At 50.6% G+C, this 24,251-nt stretch overlaps 9 protein-coding genes across 9 annotated transcripts; 4 read left to right on the forward strand and 5 right to left on the reverse strand.

The window, feature by feature from the left end:
• Positions 1-1,428: 1,428 nt before the first annotated feature.
• Positions 1,429-3,345, forward strand: MRS44_009411 (uncharacterized protein; the record flags this gene model as incomplete). The annotated part of the gene is made up of 1 exon (XM_046279741.2): positions 1,429-3,345. One exon carries the CDS (start codon positions 1,429-1,431, stop codon positions 3,343-3,345), a length of 1,917 nt encoding a protein of 638 aa, XP_046125367.2.
• Positions 3,346-4,651: 1,306 nt separating this feature from the next.
• Positions 4,652-5,647, reverse strand: MRS44_009412 (uncharacterized protein; the record flags this gene model as incomplete). Its single annotated transcript, XM_046273142.2, has 1 exon — positions 4,652-5,647. One exon carries the CDS (start codon positions 5,645-5,647, stop codon positions 4,652-4,654), a length of 996 nt encoding a protein of 331 aa, XP_046125366.2.
• Positions 5,648-6,736: 1,089 nt separating this feature from the next.
• MRS44_009413 (uncharacterized protein) lies at positions 6,737-7,075 on the forward strand (the record flags this gene model as incomplete). The annotated part of the gene is made up of 1 exon (XM_046277744.2): positions 6,737-7,075. The coding sequence occupies one exon, from the start codon at positions 6,737-6,739 to the stop codon at positions 7,073-7,075; it is 339 nt and encodes a 112-aa protein (XP_046125365.2).
• Positions 7,076-10,676: 3,601 nt separating this feature from the next.
• On the reverse strand, positions 10,677-12,070 carry MRS44_009414 (uncharacterized protein; the record flags this gene model as incomplete). The annotated part of the gene is made up of 2 exons (XM_046273141.2): positions 10,677-11,417; positions 11,465-12,070. 2 exons carry the CDS (start codon positions 12,068-12,070, stop codon positions 10,677-10,679), a joined length of 1,347 nt encoding a protein of 448 aa, XP_046125364.2.
• A 787-nt stretch (positions 12,071-12,857) lies between these two features.
• MRS44_009415 (uncharacterized protein) lies at positions 12,858-13,629 on the reverse strand (the record flags this gene model as incomplete). Its single annotated transcript, XM_046282766.2, has 2 exons — positions 12,858-13,038; positions 13,088-13,629. 2 exons carry the CDS (start codon positions 13,627-13,629, stop codon positions 12,858-12,860), a joined length of 723 nt encoding a protein of 240 aa, XP_046125363.1.
• A 3,946-nt stretch (positions 13,630-17,575) lies between these two features.
• On the forward strand, positions 17,576-18,981 carry MRS44_009416 (uncharacterized protein; the record flags this gene model as incomplete). The annotated part of the gene is made up of 4 exons (XM_065621280.1): positions 17,576-17,791; positions 17,905-18,413; positions 18,469-18,542; positions 18,587-18,981. The coding sequence occupies 4 exons, from the start codon at positions 17,576-17,578 to the stop codon at positions 18,979-18,981; spliced, it is 1,194 nt and encodes a 397-aa protein (XP_065477352.1).
• A 783-nt stretch (positions 18,982-19,764) lies between these two features.
• On the forward strand, positions 19,765-21,657 carry MRS44_009417 (uncharacterized protein; the record flags this gene model as incomplete). Its single annotated transcript, XM_065621281.1, has 4 exons — positions 19,765-20,045; positions 20,143-20,570; positions 20,619-21,329; positions 21,377-21,657. The coding sequence occupies 4 exons, from the start codon at positions 19,765-19,767 to the stop codon at positions 21,655-21,657; spliced, it is 1,701 nt and encodes a 566-aa protein (XP_065477353.1).
• Positions 21,658-21,993: 336 nt separating this feature from the next.
• On the reverse strand, positions 21,994-22,446 carry MRS44_009418 (uncharacterized protein; the record flags this gene model as incomplete). The annotated part of the gene is made up of 1 exon (XM_046277742.2): positions 21,994-22,446. The coding sequence occupies one exon, from the start codon at positions 22,444-22,446 to the stop codon at positions 21,994-21,996; it is 453 nt and encodes a 150-aa protein (XP_046125360.1).
• Positions 22,447-22,965: 519 nt separating this feature from the next.
• On the reverse strand, positions 22,966-24,219 carry MRS44_009419 (uncharacterized protein; the record flags this gene model as incomplete). Its single annotated transcript, XM_046282765.1, has 2 exons — positions 22,966-23,394; positions 23,449-24,219. The coding sequence occupies 2 exons, from the start codon at positions 24,217-24,219 to the stop codon at positions 22,966-22,968; spliced, it is 1,200 nt and encodes a 399-aa protein (XP_046125359.1).
• Between the last annotated feature and the right edge of the window lie 32 nt (positions 24,220-24,251).

Below are 24,251 nucleotides of genomic sequence, written 5' to 3' on the forward strand. Positions count from 1 at the left end.
AGGACCGAGTCTGAGCAGTCCGCTCGGGGCAGGTTAAAATCGCAGTGAAGAGCACGCTGTCATGTGAAAAGTCAGCTGACGTAGCCTAATGGCGGTAGTTGACGCCGCTTAGAGTTCAGCACGAGTTAAGGTTGCAGTGAAGAAACAAATCGAGTCTTAGGTACCTCTAATCCAACATCATTCTTGGAGCCGTCGAATTCACCTCTGTGTCCACAGGTCCTCGCTAATCGATAGGCCGAGTTGGCGAGCGAAAGAGTCCCGCCGTGCAAGATGCCTACTAGTCAATACCACTCCCTACACCCGGGTCCTTGGGGTGACTTTCACCACTAACCAAGACAAGTTTGGATCTATACCCCGTGGGGATGACCGGGGAAAGCCCCATGGGGTCGGTCCGCGAAGTAATCCTAACGATGGTGACCTCGTGAGCAGATGGAACGATGATACTACCTTGAAGTGTGGCCGGTGACTTTTCGAACAAGGGTTTTCCGCCTCGTATTCCGCCGCTCTCTGACTGGCAACTTGAATGCGGAGAAGATCAGGACAGGCAACATACCCCACGATTCCTCGGGTCATCTGCACCGAAGGAGGGATAGAGTTGTCGGCTAAATAGACTAACCGAAGAGGCGGTAGAGGTTTGCATGGCTATACAAGGTAGATGGCATATGTGGTAAGTTCAACGAAGCTTGGCGCACGCGGTGAGCTCATGGCATATGCAAGAAGCTCGTCCGGTGGGATGCCGAGGGATGTCACGAACAGCGGTCGATTCGGGGCAAAGAGGACCGAACATATTCAATCACGTATTATTTCTCCCTGTTATGTATTTCACCTTTGTAAGCTTGCTGAATTGTCATCAGCGGTATCTTCCTCCTCGCCGTGATGGCATCTCCAATAGTTCATTTAGTAGTCTCTCCAGGACTTCTGATTTTCATTTGGTATAATAGATGACATAGGTCCAGAAATGAATAGCTCTCAAATAATGTCCTTCTGGCTGGCCTGTATGCCCTCGAGCCTTGCATTCCGTGGGAGAACTGTATGGCAACGGGTCTGGAAGCCAGAGGCTTGGCACATAGACGGGATGTTCAGGCACAAAACCTCAGCTGCGAGTAAACTATTGAGCGGGGCTGATACCAAGTAAGGCAATAATAAGTCAGGCCGGGCGTGATGTGGTGGAGTTGATGAGTATATAGCGTCGCTCTAGCAGGGGTTTTCCGAATCCCGACTCCTTGGGGTACGCGCTCTCGGAAAGGAGCGAGGTATGCGAGTATAGCATCGCATGGTTTCCAAGACAGGATGAACTACACCAACGATAGGGACCAAGAAGAAAATGTATATATAAGAGGTAAGAATCGTGTAAGTTGATGTATTAGACACTCGGCAGGCCCCTCTCAAGTTCTGCAGGCCCTCTGTCTAGGGAACACTTTCAGCAAGATGCACTTCTTTGACAAAGCGACTGTCTACGCTCTCCTCTGTGGTAGCGTAGGCCAGACTGCTCACGCTGCTGCCGTCTCTACTCCTCCTGCTTCTGTTCCAAACCCTCCTTCTCCTGAGCCCATCACCCTCAAGCAACTACCTCTTCCTCCCATCTCGCCCAGCGACGACGTCGGTGCTTGCACGAAGCAGATCAACTCTCGCGGAACAGGATGTCTGGCTAACGGCGTCTTTGAAACGTTCCAGTCTGGCGACTTTTTACCTGATGGAAAGCATGTTATCGCCATGGTCACCTTTACTGGTGCGCCTGCTGCTCCGGCTGCGGGAAGCATCTACTCTGGCCCGCAGGTCATCATCGTCAAGACGGATGGCAAGACGTTTCCTAACGGGGACCCCTGGAAGTGCATCACTTGTGGTGTTCCTGAGGAGAACGCCGTTGGCATTAGCGTCAAGTACGACTATCCTCAGGCCTTCAAGGATGGCAAACGTCTTCTCATCGGACACAACATCCTTGACTGTGGCACCAACCAGTTGACGAGCGAGAGCTGTAAGCCAGAGAACACTCATATCTACCCTCTCCGCTGGAATGTTGCTGCCGACGGTTCCGGCCCGAGCGGTGATATTCGCGAGCTGCGACTGCACCCGGATAATGTCCATCTCGAGTTTAGCTCCTTCACCTTTGCTAGTGGCAGTATTGGACAGTATGCCTACTTTTCACGACTTGTATTCAACCCTTCGCCAAAGACTGGAACTCCCCTAGCGCCGCGATATGACCTAGAAAAGGTTACCATTCTGCACAATCCCAAAGGAGTCGCCCCCATCACGGCCAAGGGTAAGGTTCTTTCTTTGAACCCTCAGGCCATCTCTGTGGGCGAGGCTCGCGGCTTCAATGGCGATGGAACAGAGCTCACCTATGTCGGAAGCAACATTGAGAGTTGCAACAACGATGTCTTTGCTGTTCATCTTCAGACTGGAGTTGTCCGCCGTCTTACCAACCACCCTGAGTATCCCGATCCTCTGGCTTTCTCGCCTGATAACAAGTGGATGGCTGTTATGGATACTCGTGGAAGTGGCCGCAACATGTTTATTGCTGGCATGCGAGGAATTCCGCCTTTGGTTGATATTGTTGGTGGTATTCTTCCAGCGTCGTCTCGCAACAATGGTCTTCGTCGGTTCTTCCAGCCGTATCTGCTCGACTTTTACGGTGACCGTGGTAACTACTATGGTCAAAAGATCAACGGGGATAACAACGGCGTTCCTGGAAGTGGCGCGGTCAACGACCCTGAGTGGAACGGTATGGCTGATCCACGATGGTCCCCTGATAGCAGACAGCTCGTCTTTTGGCAGACTCACACCGTCTCTCCTTCTTGTGGCGGCTCCAACCCTCTCCCTTGCTACCCATCCAAGGAGCAAGGTGGCCGCAACTATCGCATGTATATTGCAACCTTTACTAGCCGCAACCCAAGCCCTCCTGCACCGGTGAAGGAGCACTCCGATACCATTCCCTGGGGCGTCCCGTACGTTCCAGGATCCCAGGTTACTCCTACGCCGGGCTTGGCGGGAGGTATCTACACACTCTACGGCAAGGCTTCCGGTGAGGCCAAGGTCAACATCACCTGGGGCCAGGCACCCGAGATTGGAACCATCAGCGTCGTGTACAAGAACTACTCGCTCGACGGCAAGAGCTTCCTCAATGGGGACGAGAGCGTGACGGGGTCTGTTGAGAGACTGACCGACTTTTCCTTCGATTGGTATTCGGACATTCGTCAGACGGGAGCTGTAAAGGGAGCCAAGAAGACGAGCCCGGGTGGATTTCATGCCAACATTGATGTCATGATCAATGATTTGACTTCGACTGGTAGTCTTACTACGACTTTGGATGGTGTTGAGTGGCGTAGCCCTCAGAGCGGTACTTAAGTGAGGTGAAGATCCTGATGGTGAAGGGAGCTCAAGAACCCAGTGGGTTCAACCTTCTTAACCCACGCGCTCATTTGGAACTAGATATTTCGTCTTAAGGTAGTAATGGAGCCGCTCAGTTGTCCATGCAATCCGACGTGCTCTCTTTGTCTTGGAATGTGCACGCCAGATAGCACAGCTAAAGTGAGTAGCGCGCAAGCTGCTGCGATAAGTCGCTGATAATCCAACGGTCCCCCTTTGGACAAAGATCAGAGCATAGAACACCAAAGTACAAAACTAACATGATAGTTGCGTCATATGGATGACCTTGCATACACCGAAGTTTTCGGTGTCGTCTCACTCGTCAATGGCGATCCAGCCTCATTGGCCCAAACCGCCTCATTTACGAAATACACAACAGCTGATGCCTAAAGTGAGCCGCCGAGACATTGGGCCGCCACAACAGCTGCAAGGCATGCCTTTGTTAATGTACAACATGCGCGTTTGCCTGTAAGCGCACGCTTCCCCGCAGAGTTGGTTCGCCCTGCTCGTGTGCTTAGGTACCTTAAGACCAGGCTCTGGGCATGAAGCCTGTCTGTTTAGGCACGTACATGCTGGTAGGTATAAAGAAGGAGAGATCCTCTGCTGAAGTGGGGTTGAACCTCTCATCTCGAGTTCAACGACGACGAGGCACATTCTTATACCACCGGTCCACAAGGCTGACAGAAATCTCATTATGGCAAAGAGGAACGGCTCCCTCACATCTCCCCGTCAGATTCGTCCTTGCAAGCCTCAGCCTGGCACGCACTGCATCTGCGCGCTGGCTGGATACGTTGCACCGAATTATGGACAGATCAACGGAGATCGGCCTGGCGAGAGCAGCAAACCTGCAAAGTGATGGAGCTTGGAGATCTGGGTCTTGATGAGGTAATTCTTGTCTAGCTTTCTTTCTGTGATAGACACTTATTTGATTAAAAGAATCTTCGAGATGACGATGGCGAGACTGGTCATGCTGGTCATTACTTCTCAATATTCGATGACTGATTCTCTCCACGCAGGAAGGGCCCATGGGGGTTTTGCGTGCTGAATACGAATGAAAGGACGAGTGAAACATATCAGGACGGTACCTATAGCTCTTGGCGTATTTGATCATGCTTTTATCTATGATTCCCTGTTCTCTTTTTCTCACTTTTCCATTGTTCATCTGCATTATTCCGCAACTCATGCATTTTGTGAGATACGAGGTTACCAAGCAGAGACATTACGAGGAAAGCAATGACTATCTTTAGCAAACTTGCCAGTTTGTTCAGATACATCAATATGTCCACTAATCATCCTCACCGGGTGCCCATTCTAGATATCTCCCAGAGTTTTTATAGTGAAGCTGAAATCCAACCTTGGCTAGAGCCCCCCTCATAACTACCCCAATGGCACCCTCCTCGTCTTGAAACCACTTTGCTCGCCCCCAATCATGGTCAGGCTCGTCATCTCGGCGCATTCTGCAATGGCCGAAATCGATCATGCACACTCGGTACTCTCCGTTTCCTCGAGGGACGACCATCATATTGTCGGGCCGAACGTCGGTGTTGAGAATATTGTTGTCTCCCAGAACATGGGTTATTCGAATTCCTTGATCTACAATGTTCTGCCACGAGGAACGTGGAGCTGACTTTTTGAGAGAAGATAGGGTGAAGCCTTTCAGATATTCGAGCAAGATGCCCTTCACCAGGCATATATCCTGCTGCTGCTCGTCGAGAGAGGTGTTGGGTTGGACCACTTGGAGAGTGACTTGGGTAAAAAGGCGCGGAATTAAGTCTCCCTGGTGCTTTTGCAGAGCGGAATATGTTGCAACTTCAGCCCGAAAGTAGTTGAGCATCATATCGGCAAGGGAAGCCTCGTTCTCAGTTGCATCCCAGTTGTCCTCATCGTCATCTTCCTCAGAGTCTTCCTCGGCCTGAAGCCTGCTAAGAAAATCCTGAAGATCCCCTGACTTGAGCTTGTGCAGAAATTCTTCCTCAATGTCGGTGGGCCATGGATCGACCCTTTCCCACTTGCGGAGCGAGTGTGCAAATCTTCGATCAAAGAGCTTGAGGAACGCCTGCGCTCCTTCGTCTAGGCCTAGTTGTCGTGCCGAGTCGGGGAGGATTTCCACCAGCATACCGCAGGAGAATGTCCATTCTGTTTCTAGCTTCTTGATTCTCACTCGCACTTGTTCTTGGTGATGAGGTGAAGAATCATCGGAGATCGTTCTGAGGCAAAGGATTTGGTCAACAGAGTATAAGAGATGCCCCCTTTCTTGGGACTTGAAGTCGAGACTTTGCATGTTTACTTTGAATTGACAGCTACAAGAGGGACAGAGAGCGACCGCTCTCCGACGGCATGAAGGAGAGACTGCAGTTCTTTTATGAGCTTGGATACTGGCTGAGTTTTGACCAGCTCGAGTTGAGGTTTGAGCCGCGAACATGAACTGCAGGCAGCAACGTCCCATCGATACATCAAAGACGGAAACTGTTGACACATTGCCAATCTAAGTATTTGTCTGGCCCGCTGCCTGGAAGGCAAGTAACAAAACAGGCCGTCAATAGCCCCCTCGGGCTCACCGGTGACTCACACCACAGGCGCTCCGTTAGAAATCAAGTCAGCAACCAAATCGCATCTACTTAACCGCTGTACCACACGGAGCAATGTCGATTTAAGTATTTTGGATGTGGAGGAGTGGAACTGATGGTTAAAAGTGGTGATGAAATGCTTGGTTCGGAACTCGGTTGTGGAGGCGCTGAAAACGAAACTATTGATTGTGGCGCGCCACTAACGTTTGTGGAAATTGCAATTTCTCGTAAGTTTTTGCGATCCCTAACTTGTCGCAGGGTATTAATCTGGGCAGCAGTGATGATTTGCAAAGGCAGAGAGGTGGACAAAGCGGAAGAAAGGGGAAAGTTGACTGGAAGTTGATGCCACGATAGTAGCAGAAATGGCACATCCCGTAGAGTGTATATCCAGATAATGGAGTATAAATAAGGTAGGAATTATGCTCGAAATAGGCGCTCACGCCACGCCGAGCTGTCATGCAGCCCGTTCGCTGGAATTTCTCCTAGTTTCATCTTGACATCAAAAGCGTGAAGCTTGCAGCACTTTGTGGAAGGGCCGTTGAGAGGGCTTCCGGCCGGTAGTGAGCCCGGTGCTGGGCGTCCTGTCGCCCCCATCCACAGCCAAGTCTCTAGCATTCGCCTGCGCCAGACACACCTGTTGGTTCAGCTCCGTACCCCCTGCTAGCTCACGAAGCTAACACCTGCAGACGATAAGGAGAAACGCGCAAGACGTGTTGAAAAAGAGAGCTCAGCCGCTTCTCGGATCTTGTTCGACTTCTCTTTGTTCCACTCGATCCGTCACTGTCGCATCCATCACCGTTACAATGATTTCCTCCAAGCTCCTCACAAGTGCCTTGACGTTCCTGGCCATCGGCATCGCCCACGCGGCGAATTGCCGTCCAGCCGACTCGAGTTCTTCAGCCACGATCACAGAATCCACTACCGCGCTACCTACATCCGATACCTCGACTTTGATCACCATCACGACTACTTCTTCGGCAAGCAGCGAGGCATCTACGACATCTGTTGCTTCCACTACGACCTCGATTGTCCCCCCTGACCCTAACTGGTGCTCCACCGATGCCGATTGTCAGGATAGACCTATCTGTCTCAGAGGCGCTATCTGTTCATGCATAAATGGTCTCTGTGCCGCTTACGTGTAGACCAGTCTTGCCTATACAGCTTGTTGAGGATATTGGGCTTTTGCGGTTGGGCAGGTTCAGGTTTAGGTTCGGGGATGGGTTTTCAGCACGCAAGGCGTTGGATCATCATTTGGATTCTTCAGGGTGGACTTGCTTGGACTTCTGGGAGACTTCTTTCTGCCCGCAACATCTCGTTTTCCACATTCTATCGAGATCAATTGAGATAGAAAAGAGTTAGGAAAATGCCTAATAGTGGCTGTGACTAGTTCGGCTGTTGAATGAGGATCGAGTATCCGGGCCACACAAAAAGCATCAGCGCTGTCTTCTCCCGCCCTCAATAGCATTGACCGCTCAGTGGAAAGTTTATTTGAGCCATCCAGCTACTGCATTCTCGAATACGAGAGACCAGGGAGTCATCTAAAACACCATGATTCAATGTTCCCATGCAGTCAGACAGTTCACTTGGAATTGCCCGACTCCCGAGTCAGCCACGTCTTATCCGCGAGGCCGACTATTTGGTAGACAGAGAGGGCCACTCGACGCTCTCATAAGAGATGCCAGGCCGATCTCGGGATTTTTAGATCGGGACGGAGACACTCGGGTGCGTGACAGAGCAAACAGCAGCGGTATCGGTATGGATGTCTGCCGTGACACTCCATGAGCCGAGACACCAGAGGGACGTCATGATATCCTTGTTACCGTGACAGATTCCGATCACGCCAAGGATCGCTGGTGTGTGTCACTCTCATAACTGAAGGTCCTGTTCTCGAGCTTGGCAGCTCGGTCTTGCTGCTCAGTATATGCGAGTGTAGCAACCAATCCAGAGATTTACTCTCCAGTCTCTAGACCGATATTACATACTAGGGAGATTGAGTTTCCTCTCATGTCAGCATCAAAGCCTGTCTTATTTACTACTATAAGAAATGTGACTGAATCAATAACAATTCTACGCCCTGCCTTGGTGGAAACCAAAGTCGGCGAATGTTTGCCACCAAGCCCAACCTTCACGGCTTCAAGCCGGAGGAGTGGAGCAGAGTCGGCATGGCTTATGAGATTGAAAATGTTTGGTTCGGGAAATCGAGCGGCGGGTACTTTAATCTTGAACATTTGAGACACGTATTTTAAATATTGAAAGGTGGCGTGTGACAAACATTTATGATTCCCTTTGTTGCTTTTTTTCTAGTTTTCTCAAGAAATCGAACTGCCAGGACCTTTGTTTTGACGGATATAGTAGAAGGGCAGGCATGTGTATTAACTAGTCTGTGGGAACTCAAGAACTAAATTACTGTGCCAATATATATCATGAGAGAAAGAACAAGATCCATTGAAACCCCGGCTCTCTTGCCCAGCTCCCTGCCGCGTCATGCAGGTCCTCGGCTTGTTTCCCATCCCGCAGCATGAAGATCACGGAACCTTGAGAGACTTGCAGCGGCCCGGCGATATTAGCAAGACACTTGGGTGTGTGATGGATCAACCGTGTCACCCCCGGCTCGCGGGTATCTCGCAGCAAAGGCAGCATCTCCACACAGCCCCATGCACCTCGGCCGAGTCTCTGTGCTCCTATCGTAGGGAGATTGGCTTATGCAGCTGGATCCGAAGAGCGCGCCACCAACGATTGGAAAACAGGACAATATTGAACGAGTATTTAAGAGTGAGCCCAGCCGCATCTTTGCAGGCGAATTCACCCTGCATCCTCCACTTCAATCTCCCACTCGTCTATCTGTCCACCGCTATAATGGTTTCATCTAAGCTTCTCACAAGCACCTTGATCTTGTTGGTTGCTGGTCTTGCCCATGCCTCAAAGTGTTATCCTCATTCCGTTTCGTCTGCGGGGACCAAGCCCTCGGTCTCGCTGCCTACTTCTGATACTTCGACTCTCCTGACCATCGCCACTACCTCGTCCACGGCTAAGGATACTACATCGTCTACCTTATCTCTCACCACCTCAGAGACCACAGAGGCGCCAACCTCGTCTTCGGATGTATCCACGTCATCTGTCTCGTCGTCCACAACTTCGGTTGCCCCCCCTGAGCCCCAGTGCACAGATCATCCCGACTGTCTAGTAAACGGCGACGAGGTGTGCCGTATTACACGTCAATGTGCCTGCATTGATGGTTTCTGCATTTTTCAGATATAGACCTGCACTGCCAACATGGCCTCTTGAGAAGCCTAGGCTTTTGAGACTGAGAAGATCCAGGTCTGGATCTGCTATGGATAGGGTTTCAGTGCGATTCTACATGGCAGCTGTGACGGGTATTACAAGATTGCCTTCTATTCCACTGGGTTCTTAAAGCCTCTGGCTTCTTTCCCAGTATATTATACTTCAATGTTTTAGTTGTATTTACTTGTCTTCGCCCGGAAGATTTGACTTCTATCCAAAGGCTCTAGCGGTAGTAGACCTTAATTCATCTCTATCTCTCCTTGTATCGTTTTGGCATGTATCGTAACGAGAACATGACCAAATTCAACCATCTTGAGGGTTTGACGCTTCTGCTTCACCAAGGGCAACTTGCTCTCCTGGAGTCCCCGCAGCCCCACGATTAGTTTGCAATATCGACGCCGAATCACAAGCAAGGTCGTGTGGCCCAATGGCAAGGCGTCTGACTACGAATCAGAAGATTCTGGGTTCGATCCCCAGCATGATCATGATCCTTTCTTTCTTTCTTTTTGACGTTTTTACGCCCTTTTGAGCGATTTGATGTCTGAAGCTCAGCTTTAAGGCTCAAACACACGACGAGAGTATTTGAGATGTCATATTTTTGCCAGATTGTGATCCTCGCTGCTGAACATCTGGCATATGCTTCAGAAGCCAGCTACATCAAGGTGAATTAGCAGACTCTGTCTGGAAATGGAATCGAGTGTAGATCGGAGCTTACTTATCTACGTGTTTACCCTTGTTCTGTTTTTACCATAAAGGAACGTTTAGCATCATAGTTTACAAGGTTGACATGCCCAGGTCTTGGTCGTATGGGTGACGCTCGAATATGTCCCATCAACGAGCACACACACAAATGTCTGAGTTGAGACACATCGACAGGCACCTGCCATGAATGTCTCTGTTTGTAACCAAAAAAAAAAACATCAAGGATACCCTAGAACTGGTCAACACCATGCGTCACACACATATGCCGCTTCCGCTCCTCTGTCTCCCACATACGACCATACCCACTGGAAAATTCGGGATCCCGTCCGCTCTCCCATAGACAAGCCAGTGAGGGGCGGATTAGTAGTTGGGTCGGTGACGACCAGCGAATCCCCGCTGTTGTATGTTTTTTGCTGTTTTAGCTGACCTCACTAAGAGAGAGTGGTTCTTTTTGGCGGGCACTGCAGTTGACTTTCTTGGGATCTGCTGGTTGCAAGAATCACCAACCAAACTAAGGGTGAGATAACAAAATCACATAAGACCGAGGGCCTTGAGAAAAGGTTAAAATAGACTTGAAACTTATATAAAGAATAAGGGAACCGTCAGATGTCAATGGGTATAGGCTGGGTCGTCTTGGCGTGTAGTCAAAAGAGTTGGCCTCAAGCCGGTGCTGTATTTCCAAGAAGTCTCAAATCATGTACTGTTCAATGAAAATGAGGGCAGACTGAAAATACCACCCTGAATACAACGCCTCGACGTCTAGAAGCTGCCTCGACGCTGATGCTGGTGAAGGTGATGTCGCACATGACCCTTCTCCAATCCCCTTGCAAACCCATCCCGTCTGTACCCCGAGCCTACAGAGAAAGTCGAGTTGATCTCTCCAATCTTGATGTTACTAAAAGTCACCTCCGGGTTGGGCTGGATCTTGAGAATATTGGCAGGGCTGCCCTCGGTGGCATTGCAAGGTCCAGCCTCGCCCTGGTCAAGCCAGTTCATGAAACCACCCTCATCCCACCAGAGACTCATGACGAGGACCATTCCGCGGGTCATGGATTCGCCCATGCCTTTCATGCCACCTAGGCGAGTGAACGCGTTGGCACCGGTAGCCACGCAGTACTCGTCGTTGATGAAGTTGACGTTGGGGACTCCGGGGAGAGTCACGACTGCGCTCTCGATGATCTTGTTATCCTGCACATAGTGTCGGTGCAGCTCTGTGAGGTGGCCATTCTTATCGGCCAGGAACTGGGTCACCACTGTGAACTTTCGGGTGCTGTCGACCTTGAAAGAACCGCCACGTCCGTAGTAGTCGGTGTTGTTGTGGCGGTTTGGATTCCATCCACAGCCAGGCTTGTCGCATACACCCTCAGAACCGCACTCATCACCGGTACATTCATAGAGGCCGGTCTGATTGCATGGGTGAGGCGCAATGTGAGTAGCTCGAGAATTGGCCTCCCAAATGTCGAGTTCATTGCAGCATGAGCCGTAGCCATCGATGTTACCCTTGTTGCATGTTAGTTATGATTGCACAATGGAAACATTATACTCACCACTCCGTTGATGAATGGGGTCACAAAGCACTGGGCGTCGCAGTAGCCAGTACCATAGTACGCCCCGGCTTTGTTGTGTGGGCTTAGGCTCTTGCCACCATCCTTGAGCATCTCAGAGAAGTAAAGAGCGCTGTTCATGCCACATGGCAGCTTTGACATTTCGACATCAAAGGCCAACTCGGACCCGGTGAGATACATGATGTCGTATTCTTGCTTGTTCTCATCCAGAAGGTAGACTCGAGGAGAAACTGTCAGGTTGTTGTGCATCTGCTGGAGGCGGAGCTCAGTGCCGGACGTGCTAATTCCTTGGACTTGATAATCCGGGACTCCTTCGATGATACAGTTCTTGGCGCAAGATGCAGCATCGGGGCACACCGTGCTGTTTGGCTTCTCTCCCCAGTTGCCGCAGCTAAGATTGTTTGTGGCCTGGTGGATCGGGTGCTGGCTTGACTCGACGACGATGTAGTTTGTGTGCTTCTTGCAGCCGCCGAGAACAGTGCATCGGAAGGTATCCAGCCTGGGATGCACCTCAGGTGTGTTGCCTGGTGTTTGGCCGGCGACGAGTTGGACGGCCAGGCCAAAGAGGAGAAACGAAAGTGAAGCCATGTTGGGCTATGAAATTTTGAGTCTCTGACTCGAAAAACGATTCTAAGGAGTGACTGCACACAAAATGCTTGTAAGATAGCAAAATAGTCGGTAGATGGCGTGAGGTTATGTACTTTATCTTAGGTTACACGGCCGACGCCCAACGAAATAGGGATCGTCCCGTCCAGCAATAGGCTAAAACTCAAGGAAATTAATGCCAGCCAAACAAAGCAATCAACGTCGTTTCAAAACCCTGTAAGCCTACCAATTTAGGCAAGCTGTCAGGAGTTGACAGGCCGGTAAAAAGTTAAAATGGCTCTGCATCCCCCGTTAGGCCACGGAACCCGCGGAGAAGGCTTCTAGGCGCTCCGGGGTAGGCAAGTGGTAGGCGGCAGTTGCACAGAGGGCGGAGTCGCACGCGGCCCGATGGTCCGATGGCATATTGTTGTCTCTAATATAGATGAAGAGAGTTTCCTAGAAAGTTTCGGAATGACACGCTCCGCTGTTTCACGGTCCTTGTTGAATCGTCAAGTTTCCACCAACCAGCATCTTGTTCAACCACATGAAACCACGACTTAATTAAAACAGCATCTCGGCATGCAGGTACAGCGCATTTACAACTTGGAAACAGCGTCTTGAGGTTTGGAAAGACACGCGTCGTTATGATCGCGAATGTTTCGGAGACGGTAACACCTCATCTGCATAATCATTTACAGTTCCGAGAGCTTGCTCTTTGGCATTATACTTGCAACCATTGAAAGAAATATATAAGCAACAGGCTCTATGACTGGAGAACCGACCTCAAAGTCTATGTCCTGCTCGAGTTGGGAAAGTGCACATAACCCTTCCCAGCAACAAACGTCGCAAACCATGGGATATCCTGCTTCTTCTCCGCGAGATCCCAGTAAAATTCACCAGCTCCAACGCCAGAAAGCTTGTCCAATGGTACACCCCCGCCCTCGGAGTTACGCTCATCGGCGTAGTAGAACCTGCAGAAATTAGCTACCCGAAAAAACATAGGATGTAAGCCAGACTCACTTGTAACCCTTGTCCTTGTAAAACCCAGAGGCTGAGCCAATCCAGTAGCTTGCCGCACTCTTGCCAGTTCCTAGGGTGACGAAGAGAGGAATAGGCGCCGTGGCGCCCGCAAGGCCATTGCCGGTATAGATGAAAGCCCTAGGGATGTCTGCTGAGATGGCTTCAAAACCAGAAACAGATTCTCTAGCAGCGACATAGGCGCTGGTGTTGAGAACGCTGAGATCCTGCTCAAAGTTTTCGAGCGGGACCGTAAAGGGATTCTGAAGGTCTGTTGGTGGAGTGAGAGCAGCCGCGTTGTAAACCACGACATTTGGGGGTCCACCAAGCAGCTCTTTGACTGCCCCAAAGATGGCTGGAACTGAAGAGGGTTTGCTAAGGTCCGCCTTGAGGGTCAAGTCGCCATCTGAGTTTGTCTTTCGGTCATCTGCGCTTCGAGATACAAGGGCGACTCGATAGCCGGCAGATCTAAACTTGTTTGCGACGCCATGGCCAATGTTTTTGCCGGCACCTAGGACGAGTAGAATTTTGGCTGAAGAAGACATGATGCTGATGGAGTAGTGTAGTTTGAGGGGTATTTGCAATGCATGCCGCCAGCTATCTATATAGACTCCGATAGCACGCAATCATGATGGTGTGCGCCGTGCAAGACCTTGCGAATATCACGTACTGACAAATAGACTATTCTAGATGACAAATCAGTATAACGACTCTCAACATAGTATCTGTGTATACTTTCCAGCCACTTAATAACTCGACCGGCGTTTTGAGTGGGATATGCACAAGGTGAGTCACATTGTCACGGTTAATTGAAGAGACAGGATGCTTACGGTTGGTAAATGGCACCACATGAGGGGTCATCTTACAAACACTAGCCAAGTCTATAATATCAGTTGTTCCTATCGGGATGCTGCTTATACAGTACTCGGAGGTTCGGAAAACAGGAAAAGTCCGATAGGTCAGCAAACCTCTCGTCCAAGTTCCTAGTCAACACTATTCCCACTCAAAAAAGAAGCGATGTGTTACAACATTTTCTCATTGAAATACAACATCAGGATGCGGCGTTGTGAAAGGATTAGCCTCGGATTGACCACAAGATGCAAACCAACAGAGACTCGTTCAAGGAGTAAGAGTGAGTTTCGCTCCTCTAATTGCCCTATCCTTGGGAAAAGCAGTAATGTAGTGATGTTGTAATGCATCTTTATTACGAACAGGGGAATCGTTGTCTGCCTTGTGAAATCGTTGGCTTGTGCTTTGCGGCCACTCTTGATACTTACGACGGGGTTGCGTCTGGCACCTTGCTTGACTCATCGTGGAGTAGTGTTGGGCTAATATATCTGATCCAAGTCTCGTGTCATACTCAGGCAACAGCGGTGGTGATGAAGGAGGCGAATTAAAGCGCAAAACGAAAACGTGTAAGTGAGATTGGATGGAGTTTGACAGATGCCAAGCTATCTTGCTTTTGTGAATCAAGAATCCATCTTGCGCAGGGTAGGCAGGAAGAATAATGAGATTCGGCACGGGGTACAGATAAGGCAACAGGTTAAGCTGAATTGCCGAGCTCGTTGTTAGGGTTGTTTCGAGGCTGACAAATAATCTGAGTATCGCTTTGAATAATAGTTAGGGGGTTGCTGTCTCTTGATATTGAAGTGACAGATGCTTGTCCATCCTAGAGTGGAAAGCGTCGCGTGGAGGCTCTCTCCCCTGTGATTCATAGCTCTTGCCCTTTTATTTTACTAGCATCTTGCCACCAAAATAATTGTCAAAAGATGGGATTAGTTTTGTGAATTTCTTCAAAGTGTGGGCATGACAGATCTTTTATTGCGCGAAAGGTAGTTTCGACGAGGAACGACTACGAAAATAGAACATATATTACCCATACCAGATGGCTTTTACAACATACCCTGAAGCCTATCCTGAGAAAGTCTCGAGTCGGGCATAGCACGGTGTTCGCGCTAACATCTGAGGCTATGAGGTGTTGATATTGTGTTCTTTGTTATAGTTGAAGCCCGGCCCTTTGGTGAGATGACTGAGCGAATAGTTAGAGTCTGATATAGTCCCCTCGAATCACGCCAAGACTGTATCAAATGCCTTGGAACAAGACATTGGCCCATTGTTGAGGAATAAGTAATAAAAGGCCGTTGAAAAGCTGAGCTAGTACGTTGGACATCGGCCTTGATAAAGAGTCTTCTCTGCACAAACCTATCTGCTGATGAAGGATATCTTATGGCCTCTTTCTATTTGTTTAAGCTTTTGGAAAACAAATAATGACCTTGATTGTGCAGTTATCACCAAGGCCATTTCGTTTTCCATCCGCTCTCCGTCCATTTCTATTCTTAATGTCCCGGTCAGACTTAGTATCCTACCCGTACTTGCGCAATCTGGTTACGAGGAACTTGATGCTCCTACTATTCTGACTGAATCTTTGATCTTTTCTCAAAAAAGGTGTCGCTTGCCTTTAGTCGGTTGTTATGCCGCACGGCTCGACTTTGGCTCATATGCAGTCGTCTCTTTCATTTTTCAGCTCGCCGTTGCCTTCTACTCATGGTTAAATGAATCAAAAGCAATGCTGTCATAAATAGAAGATGTTGCTACTCTTGGGTATTTGCTATCGGTAGGACAACAATGACTGGGGTTGTGAGGCTCGTGGCAGGAAAACATTTTTGTTGGTCACAATTACCTCACTTGAGATGTAACTTCGGCCAAATGTCGCAAGTAGATTTGGCTTGACTTATATAGCTTCTCTCACTGTTTCACTGGAATGCGCCTCACCTCGCTTGAACGCGGCTTCTAGAAGACATCCAAAGGCCTGTGTTCAGCACTGATCAAGACTCACTGCTACAAGCTTTTCCTAGATAAGCAGCTGCATACGGAAGGTTTGTAGCTGAAATGGATCCTACGAGAATAATACCGATTTTATCAATCCCGTCAAACGCTAAGCAGCGACTCATTACATTCTTGGGGCTGCGCTAGATCCATCGGGTGTTCCGCCAGCCCCTCGTGCCGGGTGCGCTAGCGATCAAGGCGGCCACCACCAGTCTCGAAGGAGAAGTCAAATGGCTAGCGGCCGTGGATTGCCCGTTTGAGGAGGCAAGACTTGATTCATGGTGACTAAAAGATGCTTTGCGTCGCGGTATTCTGGACCAAGGAGAGGCTCGAGCGCGGAATCCACTTGGTAGGGCGAAGGAGACATTGACCATGATTGACGGCCGGGAGGATTGGATCCATGGGTGGAGAGACTAGGGGGCGGATATGACCAGGGGGGATGTTGACGCGGTTTTTGATGTTTCTGGCACCGAGTGGATACAGGATGGACCCGAACGATCCGGGGACCGAGGGCGAGACTTGAGATTTCACGTGGGTGAAGGAATGGAGGATATGAAAAGAAGAAAGGAAACGGAGACTGACGTGAGGCCAAGTGTTGGACCTGCGGCACAGCACATTTAACAAGGACCGATATTCCGCTCGATAAAGAGGGTGAGTCGACAAAAAGCAACAAATGCAACGGTCGTACATATGTGGCTTGCTTAAAGGTTTCATGGTCTTGCGATGGCGATAGGCAAACCCGAGTGACATGCAAAAAGATGGATGGCAGAAGCTGACAGGAACCAAGCAACCGCGGGAAGCAAACCAACAGACCTGAATCCACTTTGTCTCCCAGCGGAATGGCACCGCTGGGGATGATCCTCCTTCGTACCTTGCGCCAATCGCCAGGGTTACCATGGCACTAGACAGGCTCAAGTGGGTAATGCGTCAAGCTCATCATTGTCTGGCATGCAGCGTTGGGTTCTTTTGTTTGTGGGAATGGTCCTGTCAAAGAAGAAATAACCTCGAGCATGAAACGGCCCTTGATGTAACCCATGCGGTCATGAGCTGATAATCAGCTTGGCAAGCCTTGTACTGGAGAACTTGTCTGTGCCTCATCCCTGAGAACTATTGCCGTTCTAGGCCTCGCACAGCCCACGGAACCAGCAGCGGGATGTTAGAGTTTGCGCCGTTTTTAATTTCCGACCGTCACGCATCCGGGAGAGCGGCCAGACAGGCCCTTCTCCTCCACTTGCCGTGTGCCGTGACTGTCACTGGGCGAAGAGCAAGACATTTTCCTTTCCGCTAACACTGGTTAGGAAGAAAAAAGAAGGACAGGTGAGGTGTGTGTGGTCCCCCCCCTGGTCTTGAACTGATTCGGTACGGTGCGGGATGCCGCCCATCGAGGACGGCTTCTAGAGTCGGGTGTGTGTGGGCTCTTGTACCGATAGCCAGAAAAGAAAGGAAAAAAAAACTGGACAGGTCAAGCTTGCATTGATAGTGCGCAGTTTGGCCTGACGCGGTGCATTCTGGGAGGTAGTGGTGTTGTGAGTGGTCTTGGTATAAGGGTTTGGCGGTCCTGTGTCTCACCTCCTGAGGCATTTGTCTCTTCCCTGATGGAGACCTTTCTTGGAGTTGGTTGACTCTGAACAAATATAACAACCATACGCTCGTTTTCTTTCCGTCATGTCCGACTCTGATGTGGCTAGGGCCATTGCCGACGGGCGGGTTCCCAAGGGTATTACGGCTGATTATCTCAACCAAACCAAGGACGCTCCGGCCATTGCGGGAATTGTCTTTGTGACGGTGTTGACGAGCCTTGTTGTCCTTGGACGACTCATATCGAGGGCATTCCTCATTCGAAGATTTGGACTCGACGATACATTGACGTTGATATCATGGGTAAGTGTTTCTTGTTCGCGAATTACTCTGTTGGTCGACTTCCTCACCCTGGCTTGACCCACGACTGCCGATCTCTCGTGCCAGTCAAGATGACTTAACTGACTCGGTCATAGATTTGCTACATTCCCTTCGTGGGCATGTGTATCAGGCTTATCAATCTGGGATCCGGACGACACTTTGAATACATTCAATATGTTCTCGATATGCCAACGATCGAACTGACCGAGGTGCTCGACTTTGCCGCCCACATCATCTACACGACGACACTCCTCTTCTGCCGAATCTCGGGTCTCGCCTTCTACTACCGACTATGCAGCATTCACGACCGCCTTCTTCTTGCCATCAAGATTGTTATGGGTATCTTGATCGCCGGATACCTCCCGCAGCTGTTCCTTCTCATCTTCCACTGCATCCCCGTCACTGGACTGTGGCCGTACGACTTTCAGCCTGGATTCGACAAGTACACATGTCTGCAATGGGGACTCGTGTATAGCGTCAACTCGTCGGTTTCGCTGCTTTGCGATTTTCTGCTGTTTGGTATCCCGGTTGTTATGCTTCGGGTTCTCGAGATGCCTCGCAAGCGCAAGATTCAGCTTGCGTGCATTCTCTTGCCGGGTACATCGTGAGTCGCCTTGATGATGGTATACTGTTGGGACTGGGTATTGACGATGGAACAGGGTCATTGCGATTTCGATCACACGCCTTGTCTTTGTTATTGAGGGCCAATGGAATGCCGACATGTCCTGGGCCTGTAAGTGCCAGCACCACCGATTCTTTATATACAACAGCTAACAGTCCAAGATAACCCCATGTTGGCAATCGAAGTCAGCGAGATCGGCGCCACACTCATCGCCCTATCCGTACCAGGCCTGAAACCTCTAGTCGACAAGTTCATCCTCCGACGAGACGTGACATCCGGAGACAGCAACGGCAACTCTCGATACGGAAAGCCCACGAGCAACAGCCGCAGCCACGCCCTCCGATCGCTCAACTTTCGTCCCGAGCACGACGTCCTGACGAGTAGAGATACTTCGGCCGAGGGGATAAATGCGTTTAGGACCAAGAACCAAAGGGATAATCAGAGCGAGAACAGTGCGGATGGGATCTTGGTTAGTGTGGATTTCCGCATAAAGGAGGATAGTCAGCGGGGACAGCAGAGTGATGGGGAGTCGTCGTGGAAAAGCCAGTGATATCCGAATAGAGAGCGATGTTTGTATGATTCATGAGCGTGGATTTGGGAAAATGGATGGTTTATTTGTTTGATTGGCAGTCGATATCAACATGTTTACGAGCGCATCTTGACGCTGTGCAACCCTCTGTTTGTGGTCCTTGGGCGCTGATTGCACTGCAATTAATTGACAGGCAGAATAAATTGGCATAATGCAAGATCAATCCGTACCTTGCAGAAAACATGGCCATTTATCCGGCATGGACAATCCCAAGACATGCCGAGTCTTCCATCTCCCTCACTGTTCGTCAGCCTTGATCCCTGCAATCGCCACAACCCTTGTCATGTCAGGCTGAGCAAAAAGTTAAACATCCCCACTATCAAGAGTCGTAATGGCCTCATTCCCGATGAACGCGCTTCCCGCTAGAGGGACCCTCATCGGCAAGCTCATCCGCTGCGGAAGGGCGTCCGTCAGCTGGCACTAGCTACGCTAGCTGACGGTAGGCAGCCTGTCTACCTACAGAGTACGGATCCTCGAGTTCCCCGACGGCAAGGGAAGGGAATCTCTCATCGAAGCCCCTGTCCCTGGAATGGAACCCCCCGGACGGCGAACCCTGGCGTGGGTGGGCAAGGGTAGGGAAATCACTCGCTCTCGTAATGGGAGTGGGTGCTACAAATTCTCTCTGGAACCCGCCGCCACCCGCGCCGTGTGAACCTTGTTGTGTTCCTTTGCTAGGGAAGATCTTTAACGAACTTCCTTCTCTCTTTTTTGCATCTTTTGTGTCGCATCGCATCGTACTTCATCATGCTTCCCAAGTTGCAATTGGCCGCTGGCCTTCTTGCGGCGCAGGCTCTCGCAGCCAAGCCGTCCACGGAGCCTCTCTTCTCGTACGCGCCTAATTTGCTGCCTCTACAGAAGAATGCTGGTTCTGCGGACCTGTTCCCCATGGGGAAGTGCAATGGCTTCAAGCTGGAGGAGGCTACGATTGATGATATGCAAAAGGCGATGCGATCGGGCAAGCTCACTTCTGTTCAGCTGGTGACTTGCTATCTCACCCGGACTTACCAGACCCAGGAGTACATCAAGTAAGTCTTGAGGTTTACGATGATACCAATGACGTCGCTTCTTTTACGTCGCGCAACATTGGTCTCTTTATGTGAAGCAATACTAACATCGCCTCAGCTCCGTGATGCAGGTCAACCCCGACGTCTTCGCCATCGCCGCCGAGCGCGATGCCGAGCGTTCCCGAGGCAAGGTCCGCGGTCCTCTCCACGGCATTCCCTTTACCGTCAAGGACAACATCGGAACCAAGGACAGCCTGGAGACCACCGCTGGTAGCTGGGCTCTTCTCGGTAGCGTCGTGCCCCGCGATGCGCACGTCGTCAAGAAGCTCCGCGAGGCTGGCGCTGTGCTTTTCGGCAAGGCTGCTCTGAGTGAGTGGGCTGATATGCGCAGCAATGACTACTCTGAGGGTTACTCTGCTCGTGGTGGTCAGGTTCGCAGCGCGTACAACTTTACTGTGAACCCTGGTGGTAGCTCTTCCGGTAGCGGTGCTGGTGTTGCTGCCAACGCCATCGCCTTTTCTCTGGGTACCGAGACTGATGGCAGTGGTGAGTACAAGTAAAACGGATACACGACCAAGACTAACACTTCTCAAGTCATCAACCCCGCCAACCGCAACGCCCTCGTCGGCTTCAAGCCCACTGTCGGCCTGACTTCCCGTGCTGGCGTCATCCCCGAGAGTGAGCACCAGGACTCTGTCGGCGCCTTTGCCCGCACCGTCAAGGATGCCACCCTTGTTCTCGACGGCATCTACGGAGTTGACAAGCGCGACAACTACACCCTTGCTCAGAAGGGCAAGACTCCCCGGGGCGGATATGCCCAGTACCTCACTGACAAGGAGGCCCTCAAGGGCGCCGTCTTTGGTCTTCCTTGGGAGAGCTTCTGGGTTTACGCCGATGAGGATATGCAGAAGCAGCTTCTGGAGCTTGTCGACCTTATCAAGTCTGCCGGTGCTACCGTCATCAACGGCACTGAGATTACCAACTACGAGACCCTCGTCAGCCCAGACGGCTGGAACTGGGACTACGGCTCCGTCCGAGGCTTCCCCAACGAGTCCGAGTACACCTACATCAAGGTCGACTTTTACAACAACATCAAGACGTATCTGTCCGAGGTCAGCAACACCAACGTCAAGAGCCTGGAGGATATCGTCAAGTTCAACAAGGAGTTTGACGGCACTGAGGGTGGATATCCTTACAAGGATGGCAAGGGTCACCCGGCGTTTGCTTCTGGACAGGACGGATTCTTGGCTTCTCTTGAGACCAAGGGAAAGCAGGACGAGACTTACTTCCAGGCTCTCGAGTTCTGTGTGTCTTCTTGCCGCAAGGGTATCGACGACGCTCTGAACTACAAGGGAAAGAAGCTCGCCGGTCTTCTCGTCCCCCTCAGGTCGCCCAGGCTCCTCAGATCGCTGCCCAAGCTGGATACCCCGTCATCACCATCCCCGGTGGTTACTCTTCCGAGTCTGGCATGCCTTTTGGTCTGGCTATCATGCAGACCGCCTTTGCTGAGGCTGAGCTTGTCAAGTGGGCCAGTGCCATTGAGGATCTTCAGAAGAGCACTGATGCTCCTTCTAAGCGCCAGAGACCCACGTGGAGGGGATATCTTGAGCGCAATGTCCCTGTTCCTTTCTAAACGGCCTGGGAGAGTTGGATCTCCTGGGGATCGGAAAAGACATACATAATATGGGCATGGTTAATGCCACATTGTAATATACATAGAGAGTTACATGTTTAATATCAACCCTTAACGAGCAAGTTAGATATATCTTGCTTGGCTCGCAACATTTATCTTCTGATATTAACTGTGCATTTGCTTCTCTTGAGAACACGGACTGACTACACTGCTTTCACACCACGCAACGACGGCTTGCTGGAGGTCCGTGAAGCTAGATCAAGAATTGACTTACAATCTACTTCGACACTACAATCAACCCTACAAAAGACTATACTTCATCAACAATGTTTCCCCTTAAGCTGTCTTTCCTTTGCCTCCAGCTCCAACTCCAGCCAAGAACAGGCCTCTAATGACAGCCACCCCTCCCGTCCACAGAATATTTCCCCAATCCTGCCAACGCCACTTTTCCATCTCGAGTCTACCCTGACGTTCAAGACTGACATACACGCTAGCCAGGATCGACACATCGATGAGCAAGACTCCTGCGACAATGATGCTCCACACCTTGATATCAGAGGTGACACGCAGGACACCGCCGAGCATGATGCCCACGAACGCGTAGAGGGCTGAAAGCTGGTGGTAGAAGAAGCCCTCGATTGGGTTGTAGACGGCCATGCTGGGTGGAATGAGACCTTCGAGCATGAACTCGGGTGTGTAGATGAGCGCGTAGACGGTTGGGATCAAGGTGAGGGGATCCACGCAGGTGAACCAGACGCGGTAGAAGCCGTGGATGCTTTGCTGAGCCATTGTGCTTGATTTGAGTGGTGTTATACTGTGTCGAGTTTGGGTATGGGATTTACTGAGGCAAGTTGAGTCTTTATCATTCAGCTGAATCAAAGAGATCTGATGAAGCGGGGCGAGTGAGCACGGCCTCATCTTAGGTAATCCTATAAGCTGACATGAAACTACAAGACCAAGATTCCAATTCGTCTCACCGGAATAGTTACTGGAAGAGGTCTAGTTAGTTCTTACACCTTGAAAACAGCCTCAACAGGCCTGTAGATCTGAATCTAAACATAAGTGAAAGAAATGTTGGAAGGGTCTACATTCTTTACTTCTGTCTCGTCGACCTCGTGTAAAAGAGAGTACCGCCTACCTGGCACTCTGGACTGTCTTGGAAGTCTGTCAACACGAGGTAACTTGTTTCTACTGATTTCATGCTAGGGACAAGTTTGTATATAGTTCGGATCCATGCGATAGATACACCGAGTAGCATCGATTTGCAACGACACTGAATTATTATGCTTCAATCCAAGATCCATTCCACTATTCACCAACAGCACCCAGCCGGGCATGGGCCAATCTCGAGCTACTCCTCTTCTTAAGCCTTGCTCTCTCAGGCGGGGGTGACTTGGAGGAATTGTTCATATCAGCTTGACCAGAGGAATGACCTGACCCTTTAAAGAAATTGGCCAACTTGCTGCGGTGTGACGGTTCCCCTGTGTCTACTGTGCTTGAACTTGCAGCAACTGGTGGTTCATTGTGAGGACCCTGTGCGTATGGTGGTTCATTCGTGTACGGCCGGCTCTCATGGTCTTGCTGCCAGTATTCATTCGGGCGAAAGAATCGCATGTTCTCAACCTCGTAACGTCCTTTATCGATCGCGGCTTGGTTCTTTTCCATGGCTTGTGGGTTTGAACCAAAGTGCTTGTCGACGGTCGAATTGAGTGTTCCACGGAGGGTTTCGCCGGCGCCCTGGAGTCATCAATGGGTTAGCATAATACTCGAATCGTTAATTGGGAGTCATACGTGGATTCCAGCAGCTGCGCACTTGAGATTCTGTATCGTCGACTTTGGTGATGGGTGTGAAAAGTTGACGGGGGATCTAGGACTGCTGAGAGGGGCCGGATACAGCCCTTCAGTGTTGTTTGGTTGGACCTCGGTGGACTCTCTTCTTGCATCGCGTTCTGGTATGACTGGGGCGTTCTCGATGGGGCTCGGTATGGGGATTGGCTCACGAGGAGGGATAACTCGACGTCCTGGCGTCTCGACACTCGGTCGTCGACTCGTTGGCGTCAACATCGTTTGGTCCTGGGGTGTTGGCTGTCGGTCTGGCTGCTGATCCGGCTGCTTGGGGGTGGCTGTGCGTGGTAAATCCTGGTTGCTTACGGTCGGTAGCTCAGAGGGCGGACGAGGCTCCTCGATCGTGGACACAGTCCCGTTGGCATTGCTGACAGTCGTGGTGGTGGTTGTCGTAGTCGTAGTCGTAGTTATTGTCTGTCCAGTGTTGGGGTTCGTGTGAGTCTCTCGTCTAATAGTGGGACTGGTATACGATGAGGGGTTCTGGATCTCTGCGTTGGTATTGTTGGCACTCCTTGGGGCACTCGTCTCGGCCTCCGTCGTGAGGGAGTTGTTGGGTTCACTGCTGCCATAGGTAGAATCGCCCGAGTTTGCCTCCACATCGGGTGCTGGAGGCTCCAGGCTGGTGTGCTTTTCTTTGTCCTTTGAGGAGGAGAAGATCTTCCACCTGGACTTTTTCTCCTTGTCTTTTTGGTTTGCTGATTCTTCATTAATGGTCATGCTGGATTGATGATATCGATTGCTGCTTTGGA

Source organism: Fusarium solani, assembly GCF_023522795.1.
Source record: "Fusarium solani strain SB1 chromosome Unknown bctg00000005, whole genome shotgun sequence".
NCBI lineage: Eukaryota > Fungi > Ascomycota > Sordariomycetes > Hypocreales > Nectriaceae > Fusarium > Fusarium solani.